Source organism: Peromyscus eremicus, chromosome 1, assembly GCF_949786415.1.
Source record: "Peromyscus eremicus chromosome 1, PerEre_H2_v1, whole genome shotgun sequence".
Taxonomy (NCBI): Eukaryota; Metazoa; Chordata; class Mammalia; order Rodentia; family Cricetidae; genus Peromyscus; species Peromyscus eremicus.
Genome location: NC_081416.1, coordinates 130,290,509 through 130,304,299, shown reverse-complemented (window position 1 = coordinate 130,304,299; position 13,791 = coordinate 130,290,509). Strand labels below are relative to the sequence as shown.

At 48.0% G+C, this 13,791-nt stretch overlaps 1 protein-coding gene across 5 annotated transcripts in view; it reads left to right on the top strand.

Annotated features, from left to right (window-relative positions):
• Ttc23 (tetratricopeptide repeat domain 23) overlaps nt 1-13,569 on the top strand; it is a 98,937-nt gene extending 85,368 nt beyond the window's left edge. For 4 of the 5 annotated variants that reach the window (XM_059273078.1, XM_059273070.1, XM_059273073.1 and 1 more), the window contains exons 10-12: nt 9,394-9,435; nt 12,255-12,337; nt 13,130-13,569. In XM_059273078.1, coding sequence (XP_059129061.1) covers nt 9,394-9,435; nt 12,255-12,337; nt 13,130-13,244 — 240 coding nt within the window. In that variant the 3' untranslated portion in view covers nt 13,245-13,569. The remainder of the gene's footprint in view (nt 1-9,393; nt 9,436-12,254; nt 12,338-13,129) is intronic. The other variant, XM_059273065.1, reaches the window with a different exon arrangement.
• The last annotated feature ends 222 nt before the right edge of the window (nt 13,570-13,791 follow it).

Genomic DNA, 13,791 nt, shown 5'->3' with positions numbered 1-13,791 from the left:
TTAGGAAATCCACCTCTATATTTTATATACCAAATTGCATGGTGTTTGAAATTTTTTACATTCTAGGAGACCCTTTGGGCTGGTGCTTTTGTTGTGGAAAAAAAATCCCGTAAATTTTTCTCTACTTATTCTACAAAAAAGTGGGCTATTAAAACTTTCTATTGGTAATTCAATCATTTTGGTAAATAATGTTTTCTATGTAATTAACTATTTCATTTATATATTTTTATTGATTTGTATAAAATTTGAAAAATAATGTCATGAATTTCAAATTTCCGTTTTTAGTAGTTGCTTCCCCCCATAGGTTTGGGACAGTTTGATGCGGCAGGTACGGATGAGATGTCATTTTTCATCTCCCTAGCCCTTGCAGCTTACACTGTCCGCAGGGAAGGAAGGGCCTGGGCGCTGGGATGTGAAGTCGGTGTGTCAGACCACACTGCTCTTCGGCAAAGCTCGGCCCTTTCCTTTGTTGCAGTGATCGGCAGGTACAGGTCCTAATGCTTCTGCATCATGGTCACTGTCCTGTCGTCTCTGGAGTGGGACCAGGGCCCGGAGATCGGTCTGTCAGCTTCCTCAGGAGACTGCAGATCCTGCTGCGGCTGACGCTGCAACTCTGAAAACGAGCTCAGCTTCAAGAAAATTTCAGGGCACATCACCCCAAAGCCCACAGTGAAAGGTGACTTTGGTTTGAACTCATTAACCGTCGGTCCTGACAGCAGTAGCTCTGATGTGCAAAAGCTCTCTGGCCGCCTGCAGGCATCAGAGACATGTGAGGACTTGTGTGTGAATGCTGTTGTGAGTGCTGTGGTAGGGGCAGTTCTCATTCCCCACTTCCTCTCATCTGAGGACAGGACTGATTGCCCTGTTGACACCAGGACACAGACAGGGACTTTAAACATGCCTTTGTCATCTGCTGCCTGGAGCTTCTCAAAGGCGCATTTAGCACTGGGCTTCCGGGGCCAGCAGGCCTTCTAACAGCAACTAGCTAAGTGTTTGTCTTGTTTTTATCACAACAGCACCCCCCCCTCCCTGAGTTTTCATCTCAGAAGCTAGACTGCCACCAAGTGTGGCATTTCCAGATGTACCCTCCTGTGCTAAATGGCCCAGGTGTGAGCCCAAGGCCATGCTAAACAAGAAGGCTCCAGAAACACAGCAGACAGCGAATTGAATTACCAGAAAGGAAACCGAATTATGGATCTGTCTTTTAAAGGCATCTGCCTGCAGGGGAATAATGGAGAACTCTGTGGGCTCCAGATGGAAATTTCCACAGCACAGGCTCGTTCCCTTTAGCAACACAGAGACCTGTTTTGATCTAGGATGGCACCGTTGCTCACATTCTCACCCAGGCTGCAGAAAGAGATGGCCATTTCCTAGGTCAGTAATATCTTGGGAATACTGAAGTTCGCTTGAAGTCTTTAATCTGGCCTTCCTACTAAGGACTGTCATTGGCAGGGTTCAGCTTATTACTTCATTGTGTCACAGCTATCAGCTTTAAACATTCCTGTAAAAGAATAAAGTCCCCAAACCCACTCTAATGGATCTTTCTAAGAACAAGCTGGAGCATGGTGTGTTTTATAGGATATAGACAAGAAAATCAATGTCAACACGGTCTCCCCTGATCCTGCATCAACACTGGAGAGCAAGCCATGCTGTCCCTGGACTTCTGCAGTCAGCCAGATCCTCCTAGATGGCGTGTTTCAGGAGCAGCTTGAGGACCCGCATTGCCCAGATCTGCCCGAGTCTGCTCCTCAGTGGCCACAAAATTCACTTTCCCTTTGCCTGTTTGAAATGTTGTTGCTGCTGCTGCCCTTGGATACGCCAGGAAATGCAGAGCCAGACTTAGAGTCCCTAAGGGGCCTCCTCATGAGCAACCTCATTTTCATGTGCAGATCCTGCTTTTCTGTGCTCCTGGCTTTCCTAATTGTCTCACCGAGTTGTCATGGGGATGTGGCTGTCCACTTTCTTTAAAGAGAGGAAGGTCTGAGCTGGGAAGATGGCTCAGGGGTAAAGTGTGTGCCACAAAAGCAGAAGGATCAGAGTTCGGATCTCCAGGACTAACATAAATCTGAGCATGGTAGTGCATAATTCCAATTCTCCTAGGAAGAATTGGGACTCATGGCTAGGAAAGCCCCTGGAAGCCCCTGGGCCCACTAGCCTGGAATGTACAGCCTTGAGCGAGAGACTCTGCCTCAAAAAAGTGGAAGATGAGGACCAGCTCCTTAGGTTGTCTCCAACTGATGCACACGTAGACCTGTGCTCACATATGCGAGTGTGTGCACCACACCTACACACATACACCCCACACCTACACATATACACACCACACATGCACACCACACCTACACACATACACACCACACCTACACACATACACACGTACATACACCACACATGTACATACCACACCTACACACATGCACACCACACCTACACACCTACACACCACACCTACACACATACACACGTACATACACCACACATGTACACCCCACACCTACATACATACACCCCACACCTACACACATACACACGTACATACACCACACACACCACACACCTACACACATACACCCCACACCTACACACATGCACAACACACCTACACACATACACACACACCTACACACACACCCCACACCTACTCACATACACACCACACCTACACACGTACATACCACACCTACACACGTACACACCACACCTACGCACATACACACATACATACCATACCACACCACACACATACATACCACACATACACACATACACACCACACATGCACACATACATACCACACACACACACACACACACACACACACAATGTTTTTAAAGAGAAGGGAAGGTCATAACTGTATTGATTTCCTTAAGCTCCACTCCCCAGTGGAGAAGGGATACTGGAAGAGCCTTTAGGCAGGAGCTCTTTGACGGTGTTTGTAAATTGGCTGGTAGGAAACCCAGAACTGACATTCCGAGGAGTCACAGTCATTCATTCTTAACTTGCTGTGGGGTAAAACGTGGAGTCTCCCTTGCCTGTGGCAGCCTCGAGGAAATGAGAATTCCAGGTCTGCAGGCAGGTCTGCCGCAACCCCCTGGCAGCCCGGCCTCCGTGTTTGCTGTCTCCTAGAAAACAGAACACAGTGGACCCAGACTACCCACTGACCGGCCTGCATTCCTTCCTGATATGTTAGAACTCCTACTGCAGTTCGGCAGGTGCACAGCACCTTAGTTCCTCCATTGGCATCAAGCTTTATAAGAAATGGACAGACACAGAGGGAAAGGCCAAATCCCCAACTGTGCAAATTGAGTGTAATCTTCAAGAGGCTGAAAGGGTAACAGCTAGGAATGGCAGAGGCCAGCAGTACAGGGTCCAGAAGGAACCCCCATGCTTGCTGAGCTCCATATCGGCAGGAAAGAAGGCAGCTCACGGACTCAGTAGCGTCCATGGTCTGGTTCTCCACATGAGAACTGAAGCCCTGCTGTGTTTGTGTGTGTGTGTGTGTGTGTGTGTGTGTGTGTGTGTGTGTGTGTGTGCAGCCCGGTCTGCTTGGGCAGCGAGTCCTGCTGGTACCCTTGTTTCCTAGATGTCTGTGTTGCAGTTGTCCTGGAGAAAGATGATGGTACATTCCTCCAAGACAGTGACCAGGGCATGGAGCAAAGTCCTGGGGGAGTCAAGGGATATCAATAAAGACCTAGAGCCCACAGCACTTGACAACATGGAAGTGAGGAGAGGAAGTGACGTGGATGACATCCACACCCATGACGAGCACCAGGAAATAGTCAGGGATGACTTCCGCCCTCCAGCCCTCCATCTCCCGTTTCCCTCCACAGCCAGGGTCCCCTTTCTTACCTTCCCTGTGTTTTTCTCACTGGAGGCTCCCAACCCACCCATCAGTGTGTTTTCCCCAGGCCACGGGTCTATTTGCCTTTGTGGGGTGGGAGCTGCAGGTGTCGGGGAGAGAGACAGACCAGGGAGTGTAGGATGTATTTCCCCAGACACTCGGCATCCTTCCCTGTGAGACCTCCACCCTTACCGCTTCCCTGTGGCCTGCACCGGGCTGCCTCAGTGGTCCTCGAATACTCTGTCATCTCCGCACAAAGACCTTTGCTGTCCGCGTGCCCTCTACCACTGACATATCCTTTACTCTTTCTCATGGCCCCATGCTGCTGCTGCTTTGATTGCTCTTCCTCCTCCTTTGCCTCTCCTCCCTCCTCCTCCTCTGCCTCCTCCTCCTTCTTTTAGTTCTTATTGAAAATTATTATGCCATGTATTTTTAACTAGCTTACTTTCTCTATCTATTTTGTCTGTATGTATATATGTGCACCATGTGCATGCCTGGTGCTCACAGGGGCCAGAGGGGAGTGTGGTATGCCCGGAACCATAGTTACAGATGGTTGTGAGCTGCCATGTGGGTGCTGGGAACTGAACCTGGGTTCTCTTCTCTGCGAGAGTAGCAAGTGCTCCTAACCGCTGGGCATCCATTTGTTAATGTTTTGTCTCCCTGTGTCTCTGGAGGCTCTTAAGAGTGTGACTCACATCTGCCCTACTACTGAGGCCGGCACAGGGCTGCTGTACTACAAACAGGCTGCTTCAGGAAGGATCGGATGTGGAGGAAGCTGTGGGTTCAGGCAGGACAAGGCTGCTTTCTGACTGACTCAGGAAAACCAGGGCCCAACCCTGACCTTGTCGCCATGGCGCTGGCTGCTGAACTATTTCAGTTGGTGCTTTCAACTCCCCAAGTTAATCTTTCTCCCTGCCTAGCAGCCGTTAGTAAATGTACATATTTCACGATGTCTTTAAGCATTTAGGACACTTCACATCTGTGTACATTAAGGTTTCTAAAATCTCCTTTTCTCTTAATATGTTCTACTGTGTTTTGACATGAAAACAGGCACAATTCCTGAGTTTCTGAGTCATTTATCCTCTACAGAAGTAATAATCTCGCATCAGATAATGTGTGTGAAGTGCAGTGATTTGGGCCCAGGCTGGAAAGCTAACTCAGCCAGTGAAGTACTTCCTGCCTAGGCATGAGGACCTGAGGTCAGATCCCAGTACCCACCTAAAATTACAGGTGACCTAGACCTGTAGTTCCAGTTCTGGAGCGTGCTGGCAAATTTGCTGTCAGCTTGGCACAACTTAGAGTCATTTGGGAAGATGGAATCGGTTGAGAAAATGTCCCAACTAGACTGGCCCGTGAGCAAGCCTGTGGTGCATTTCTTGATTGACAATTGATGGGGGAGGGCCCAGCTCCCTGTGGGTGGGGCCACCCCTAGGCTGATGGTTCTGGGTGCTGTAAGAAAGCAGGCTGAGCCAGCTGTGGTGAACAAGCCAGTAAGCAGCACTCCTCCATGGCCTCTCCATCAGTTGCTGCCTCCAGGTTCCCGCCTCGAGTTTCTGCCCTGACTCCCCTGGACAATGCACGCTGTAAGGTGAAATAGACCCTCTCCTCCCCGAGCTGCTTGTAGTCAGTGTTTTATCACAGCAACAGAAATCTTAAGGCACGAAGACAGAAAGCTCCCTGGGGGGGGGGGGGGGGGGGGGGCTCTCTGACCAGCAATTCCAGACAGTCTGTGAGCTCCAGGTTCATTGAGAACCTATCTCAAAAGGTAAGTGGGCAGAGATTGAGGAAGAGACCCAACATGGACCTTTGGCCTCCACGCATGCTCACCCCGCCTCGTTCACACACAAACATGCACAGCACACACACGGGATGGGAAACAGTGAGCACAGATCCTCAGCATTAGAGTGGTTTAAAGAATTTCCCTTTCTCTGGCTTTGTTTATCGTTTCATACGAGGAAAACACTGCTAATAGCGTGGACAAGCTTGGCTTGGCCTCTTGCCGGGAGTGACAGACTTGTCTTTCTCAATTTTCTTTCGTGGGGTCACGTTACTTGTCATTTAAATGACTCCTTAGCTGGAGCCCTGGCTGTACTGCCTCTGTTAATGAAGAGGCCGAGTTCCATCAGCACTTTCATTATCTGAATTCCCCCCAGAGAAATGACGATGTAATTCCCAGACCCTCAGCCAGAGGGCAAGGGATGATGGGAGACACCAGAGATACCACCAATGCACTTCGGAGGCAGTGCCCCGGTGGAAGAATGCCTCTGGGGGATAGCTGCCTGTTTTCAGAGATTCCTCCCCAATAGATTTCCCTGTGAGTCTGCATATGTGAGTTGCTTTTTTTTTTTTTAAGCCAGTATGTAGATCAGCTAAGCCCCATAGCTGCCCATAAGCCGCCTCCTGTCTTCACTGGGAAGGGTATTAGCCCAGAAGCACAGAGGCCAGACACAGCTGGGAAGGCAACAGGCTGGTGGCTCCATCTCCGCTTCCTGGGCCGCTTAGAAAAGTCAGCTTCCGGGCTCGAGGTATCTCTTAACTTCTCTTGCTCCGTGAGTCACTCCTGGGAGCAAGCACCAGATAGTGATCAGCAAGCATCTTCTACCCCGGAGGTCACCTGGAGAACAAGTCTGAAGGTTCCCAACACTGCTCACAGTGGAGCTTCCTCAGTGGAGGCTTCAGCACCGTCAGGCCCGTGGAGCCAACTGCATCTCCAAGAGCCGTGTAAGGGACTGGAGAGATGGCTCAGCGGGTAGAGAGTTTGCTCTGTAAGCACGAGGACCTGGGTTCAGACCCCCAGCACCCACCTAAGAATTAAGGAGTGGTGGTGCACACCTGTAACCCCAGCACTGGGGAGGCAGAGACAGGGACATCCTTGGAACCTGCTGGCTAGCCAGGCTAGGCCCTATCTCAAAAATATAAGATGCAGAGTGGTAGAGGGACACATGTGACGTCAACCCCTGGGCTTCACAGACACGTGCACACATGCACTTGCACACCCACAATCATACCCACATGTGCATACACACACACATACATACACGCACATGAACTCCATAGAAGAACTTTCTCTAACTCATCCGCTTGTTCAGTGTAATTATTCATTTGTTTACTTATGTGCCAGAGACAGTGATAGGGCTGTGTGAGCAAGACAAACTTGGCCTCTTTGGGAACTGCTGCAGGTAGGGAAAAGCAGGTGTTCCCAGCATCTCTTGCCAGGGAAGAAAAGCTCTCTGTCTGATATTTAAGGAAGACGAGAAACAGGCCCGGGTTGTGACTCTTGCAACCCATGTATATAAAGCTAGAGAATAATAGCAACACAGTGGCTTCCTAAAATTCCACTGGATACTTGCAATCCCAGCTTATTCTTTACTTTAAAAACTTGAGAAATGCCATTTGTGGCTGGTATAAAGACGGGTACATCGGTCTCTTGTTACAATAGAGCACAGGGCACCTTTATTCTGGTGGAGAACACTCTAATGCCAAGGCCTGAAGGCTCTTCCTGTAGCTCAGCCAGATGTCCCCAGTGCTTCAATTAACATTTATTGACTTTGACTGGGTCATAGTTTCCATTTTTAACAAAAGAATCAAAACACCACACTGATTAGACACACACACACACACACACACACACACACACACAAATGTTAGAGCACGTTCAGCTAAGTGAAGCAGAACATTGCAGAATTCAATTTGTATTCCTGAGGTAAATATACAGCTATTAAAACAGCCTCAAGCACAAGCTATAATAGGTTATTCCTATTAAGCCAGTCTTTCGGTGCACAGCCCACTGAGTGTGACCCCAATAGGCTTCATCCCGCAGCTATCACTGCTGTATTTTTATGGTGTCTTTTTTTTTTTAACTTCCTTAACAGCCATTCTCAGATGGGGGGAGTGATGTGGCTCAGTTGGTCGAACGCTTGCCTAGCATCCCCAGCACCACATAAACTGGGCATGGGGTGGGGGGGGGGCACCCTGTCATCTCAGCCCAAGGAGGTAAGGTAAGAGGGTCAGAAGATTAAGGATATCCTATGCTACACAGCCAGTTCAAAGCCATCCTGGGATAAAGGCAACATTGTCAGAAAGAAGGATGAGTGAGAGATTGAAGGAGGGAGGGGAGGAAGGAGGAGAGAGAGAGAGAGAGAGAGAGAGAGAGAGAGAGAGAGAGAGAGAGAGAGTGAGTTAGCAGTCTGTTGAGACTGTAATAGCAGAAGAGCAATCTCCTCCTGTGAGGTCGCCTTCGTTGGGAGCTTTGGGTTTGTGCTGTGGGGGCCTCAGTGCAGGAGTAGGCTGGTAAGGCTGCCCTGTCACTGTCAGCATGGACAGACGGGAGGGAGAAGCGATGACTCTCCAGCATTCCAGTCTTCAGACATCATCTCTGGAGAAGGCCGTTTTATGGAAGTTGTTTTCAGAACTTTTTTCTAAAGGATAACTTTCACCAGCTGTTATCAGTAAATATGAAATATCATTATGCTATTAGGACATATAATTTAAAGGTTGTTTTTAATCTTTAAAAAGGTTATAATTCAGAGATTTGGAAAATAGAAAACAGTGTAAAGAAAACCTGGAATTTTCCCCATTTTTCTTCTACTTAAAACTATTTCAAATCATTCTATTATAGTGTTATTTAATATATAAATCATACTGCTATATATAAAATAAAGTGTGGGTTCATTTTAAAGAAAAATAAAGTCTTTGGTCTTATATTAATAATTTTATTTCTTTTTCAGTGCATTGGGTTGTTGTGTTTTGTTTTTATTTACCTAACATATTAGTGTTTTACTTAGTTTTTTTTTAAGATGGCCTTATGTAGCCCACACTGACCTCAAACTTCATATGTAGCCAAGGATGACCTTGATTTCTAATTCTCCTATAGTGTTGGGATTACAGGCATGCACTACTACTACCAAGTTCACGTGGTGCTTGGGACTGAACCCAGGGATTGATACATGGTAGGCAAGTACCCTACCAATTGGGCTACATCACCAGCTCAAGACAAATGATCAGAATTCCAAGGTCATCCTCCCCTACAGAGGAATTTTGAGGCTAACCTGGGATGTTAAAAATCGGAAAAATATCTGTTGAAGTATATAGATGGACTAGCTTTTACTTCCCAGGTTTCTGGCCTGCCACTTTGGGCGCTGGAATCATCAGTAAGCCTAGGTAGGGCTAAGGTGGTGACCTCTGTCTCCTATTGGACGGGCCTTTGCCTCTAGTCAGCTGGAATTGTAAGCAAATGTCTTTTGTGAGGACAATAGCCCTGGGGTGGGGCATCTGTTTCTACCAAGAAGAGAAGCATCTCAGGGAGGGACCTCTAGGACCTGTTTGTTGAGCAGAGTCCCAAACTCATCCCCTCTCCTAACTCTACTCTGCCCCCTAATTTAATGCTGCCAGAGAAAGTGATCTGAACAGCAGGTCTAGAAGGAAGGGACCCCGTCTAGAAGGAAGGGACCCGTACCGTAGTAGATCCTGAGGGAATTTGCCTAAATCTTATCACTTACCTTCTCATTCTTCCCGGGAATTTGTGACTGTTTACCCAATTGTCTCTTCCCTAGGGACTTAGGGGCCAGGGAGAAGAGATCTCAAGCACCAAAGAGGTAGGATGGAAATCCCACCCATGTTGTAGAAGCTTCTAGAAGCCGTCTGTTCAGCAGAGTGAGCTGAGACCTCATCAGACTGTCTCAAAGACTTATTACGTTGTCAGTGAAATCCTAATGCCGTGGTCAATGAGTTTAACACCAGGCAGTGCTGGCTTTAGCTGCCGTCCAAAGAGTGCTGTGTTGGAGCACCCATCAACATGTAAACAGGGATGTCTGGGTGCCTTTAAAATCAGGCCTGCTCCCTTCAACCCAGCGCAGGCCTTCCTGCTCATGAAGGAGAGAGAGAAGTCAGGTTCTGGAAGGAAGAGCCGAGACCTCAAGAGAGTCCTCAGGCTGCCTGGCAGGGGGAGGGGACACATGCTTGCCCCGTAGACCCACTGTCTGTCTCTCAGTGACTCCCCTCTCTGCCCTGCTGTGTACAGTAGGCAAGGGCGAGACCCACTGAGGCTTCTATGTGCTGCCTCCCACACTGAGGACTGGAAGAGTCTTCACGGAGTTATCACAACTGTCAAAAGCATGTCCTACAACTCCACCCAAAACAATGGCTCTTCCTCAAGGTTCCTAAAGTTGTAAGGTCATGTGGTGTATCTGTGGGCTAAAGTGACCCTGGAAAAGTCCTTGGAATGAGAAACCTGTTGCCAAGGCCAGGCTGAGGCCCCTGGGCAGGTTTAGAAAGGCCAGGGCCTGTTGCATGGAAGGTCTGAGATCCCTGCATTAGCAGAATTTGATAGGAACTAAATAAAATAGGAGAAAGAGCCCACTACACCTTCATGTAGTTAATTCAACTAAACAGGGAGTCATTTCTGTTATTTAAAAAAATAAAATTCCATCATATTCATGCCTGTTATTTCTACCCTCCACAAAGACCAGAATCACATTCTCAATCTTCACATCAAAACTTGAACCCACACTCAGGCAGCCCTGAGATCTTCCACAGCTTCTAAAGACAAAATGCTTGGGCTGTGTGCATCTTCATTTTCTTAAAGACCTCAAATTGATCCCCAGGTGCGAATGGGTGAATGTCTCCAAGTCCGTATTTCTTTCTTTCTGATTCAAGCAGTTTAACCAGGGAGAAAACCTCCATCTTTAAAATGTATTAAGAAATAGTTCAGATATGCAGGAAAGCGTTTGTGGTGTGAAACAAATGCCTTTGAACTCGTGATTCAAAGTAAGAAGAGACAAAGAGCACAGATGAAGTCCTCTAGACCTCTGCAGGCCCCAGAGAACCACTGTCTTGAATCTGACATTGTTCCCAGGCCCATGGTTGGTTTTTCATGTTCCAAGCTTCACATGACTCCATGTGGTCATGCACTTATTTGCAATTCTTCTTTTTTTACTTTTTAAATTATAATTTGTTATTCTACTTTAGTATATCCTTATTATTTTTACTGTGTATAGAGAAATATTGGCTTTTATTTTTTCTCTCTATTGAAACTAGATTTTTTTCCCCTCACATACTGTATACTGATTACAGTTTTCCCTTCCTCTACTCCTCCCAGCTCCTCCCCACCCTCCACCATCCGGCTCACTCCTTTTCTGTCTCTCATTAGAAAACAATCAGGCATATTGCTCTTCACTTAACTCTTACTTAAACTTTATTAACTATCACTGAAGTGTCTACAGAGGCTTATACCAACTTAAATACCCGCTGTCAATGTACGAGACTTCATAATGGTTCTTGTTATTTCCTCTGTGACATCTTCCTGGTAGCATTGGGGCATAATTTTTCGACTTGTTACGATGTGCACTCTTCAGTTTTATTAGTGCGGCAGGGCCGGCTTATTGGCCGGTCTCCTTTCAGCTCTCCCAACAGCTCTTCTATCTTTTGATCACTCCTGTACCAGGAGGCCCTGCCATGTTTCTGCATTACCTCTGGAACCCTCAATGTGTTCTAAATGCTAACTCTTGGGAAGGTGCACTGCAGACACTCTCTCTCTCTCTCTCTCTCTCTCTCTCTCTCTCTCTCTCTCTCTCCTTGTTCTTTGCTAATGGTTGAACTTTGCTGCAAAACTGTTGGTCATGTTTGTACAAACTCTTACATTTCTTCAGCAGTTTGTTGTGGGGAGCTTGTCTCAAGAAATCGTCTCCTACCTCAGCCCAGAAGGCTGTTCCTCAGTGTTTTCACAGGAAACCTCCAAGATCTACATTGCATATTTAACTCTTTAAATGTCTCAGGGTTGAGTTTTCTGCCTTGTAGGAGTAAGGTCCATTCTCTTTCCTTTGCGAAAGTGTGGTCCTAATGCCATCTATTGAGTGGCCCTCCTCTTCATCACTGGCCATGCAAAGACAGTCCATTAGCTAGCGAGTACTGAGATCCTGCCTTTCCCATTGGTCTGCTTGACACCCCAGGATGCAAGACATCCTTTATCACTGTAGTTTTACAGAGGTCATCGGAGCAAAATCCGCCACCTCATTATTCAGACTGGCTTTGGCCAATTTTAGAATTTCTTTATTCTTTTTGCCTTCCTCAACTTTGTCCTGACTGGGTATAAACAATAAAATGCCAAAAGTTAAGCAAAAGAAGGAAATTAAGCAAAAGTCAGCCAATGTACTTGCCTTGCTTTTTAAAAATACTACCTTTAAATACATGCTTGCACACAGAAGGTTCTGAGCCGTACTCACACTGTACGTCTGTGTCCTGGATCCCTAAGAACATCCAATTTAAAGGTCAGGCGGTCCCTAGAGAAGCCCCCAGAGGGCACTGATTCCATCACAGCACGGGTCTAAGAATGAGGCATTCTTTCTCTAGTTCAAAGGACACTTTATTTCCCTGTGACATTTCCATAACCTCATGATGACTCCTTGGTGTTCTACAGTGTGTTCAGATCGAGACGTTCTTATATGGATCTCAGGACAAGAGGACCCTGGCCACCCAGCAGACCATAGACACACTGTCCAAGTGAGTCAGCTTCCCTTACATTTTCTCTGAATAGCGTACCCCTTCGCCAGTTGGAACCTGAGGCTGGTACTGGAAGGTTCTCAGTGGCTTTCCACGGCTTATATAGTTAAATGTAAGAATAGGTCCCCTGAGAAGCCAGCTATAAAACATATGCCTGGCCCTAATATTAGAAAGGAACTCACTCTTGAAGAATGTTGAAAAACACTCTGGCTTCCATCCTTACACAGACCAGCTCCTGCAGGTTTACGTGCCTGCTGGAGAGGCTCTGCCCTGGCCTTACCTCAGCTCCTGGCGGGGCGGGGGTTGCGGGGAGTGTCGGAACTACAGCTTGAAGACTGGTCCTATGTCTTTTCTCGTCAGAGAGAGAAGCTTGACACTACCTGGGAGGGCCCCCATTTCACAGAGCAGGTATTCCCTGAGAGCCTATGGGCCGAGGGTCAAGTCCAAGTGAGGAAATTACAGAAGTGGCTTCATTGGAGGCACGGGCCAGCCAGAAAGGGTACCATCCCCCTTTAGGGTGGCGTCGGTGGGCCAACAAAGCCTCCACCAGAACTTGACAGCCTTCCCCACTTTTGCCCCCACCACTGGCCTACCTCGGACCTGACTGCCTCAGCTCGGTGAAGTTGGCTGCAAGGCACTAAACGAGAAGAAACACACCTTTGTGTGGATGCTGCTGCGCCATGATTCTCCCTCACCTGCATCCCTTCCCGAGGCTCCTTCACAGCAGCTAAGGATGGTGGGAACTGTGCTGATCTGAGGGGCCATACTCACCCATCTTCCTTCTGTCTACAGGATCTCTGAGGCTGCCCCGAAGCCAAGGCAAACCCTGAAAGCCAAGGCGGCATTCTGCACCAGTGTTCCTCAGTACACTGTGCCGGGGAAGGCCAGGCACAGTGTGGCAGACTGACTCCCCCCTTCCCACCGCCCGCCCCTCGCCCCCGCCGCCACAGTGTGCCCCAAAGAAAGCTTTGAGAAAGACTTGGCACTGCCTTTAGGGATTTATCAGTCACTGCAGATTTTTAAGGCTGTTTGCTCTAGCATGCCACAGCAGTACCATGAATCGTCCACGTCTCCACTGTGGACGGACGCCCTTCAGGGCGATCTGGTGCCTTGGTTATCTTTATTTGCATCACTTTGGTCGTTTCTCTCACCAAGGAGAATTTCCTGTCATCTCTCCTGTGCCTGACTGTTCCAGAGGTGGAGCTTCCCTGCAGGAGAGAGACTGCCTGCCGCTGATCACTGATCGCAGGCAGAACCGGCCCTGGAGCAGGGAGACTGCACACAGCCTTCCTTGTAGGAAAGTAATAGGAACTGGGAAGAAATACCAATAAAGAGAAACTTTTATTCTTTGTCGCTTGTCGCTTGTATGCTTCAAATGAAGACTGGGGCTGGCCACGCGGCTCCAAGACAGGGTGCCTGCCTGGGCACCACGAAGCCTGTTAGGGTTTGAAAGC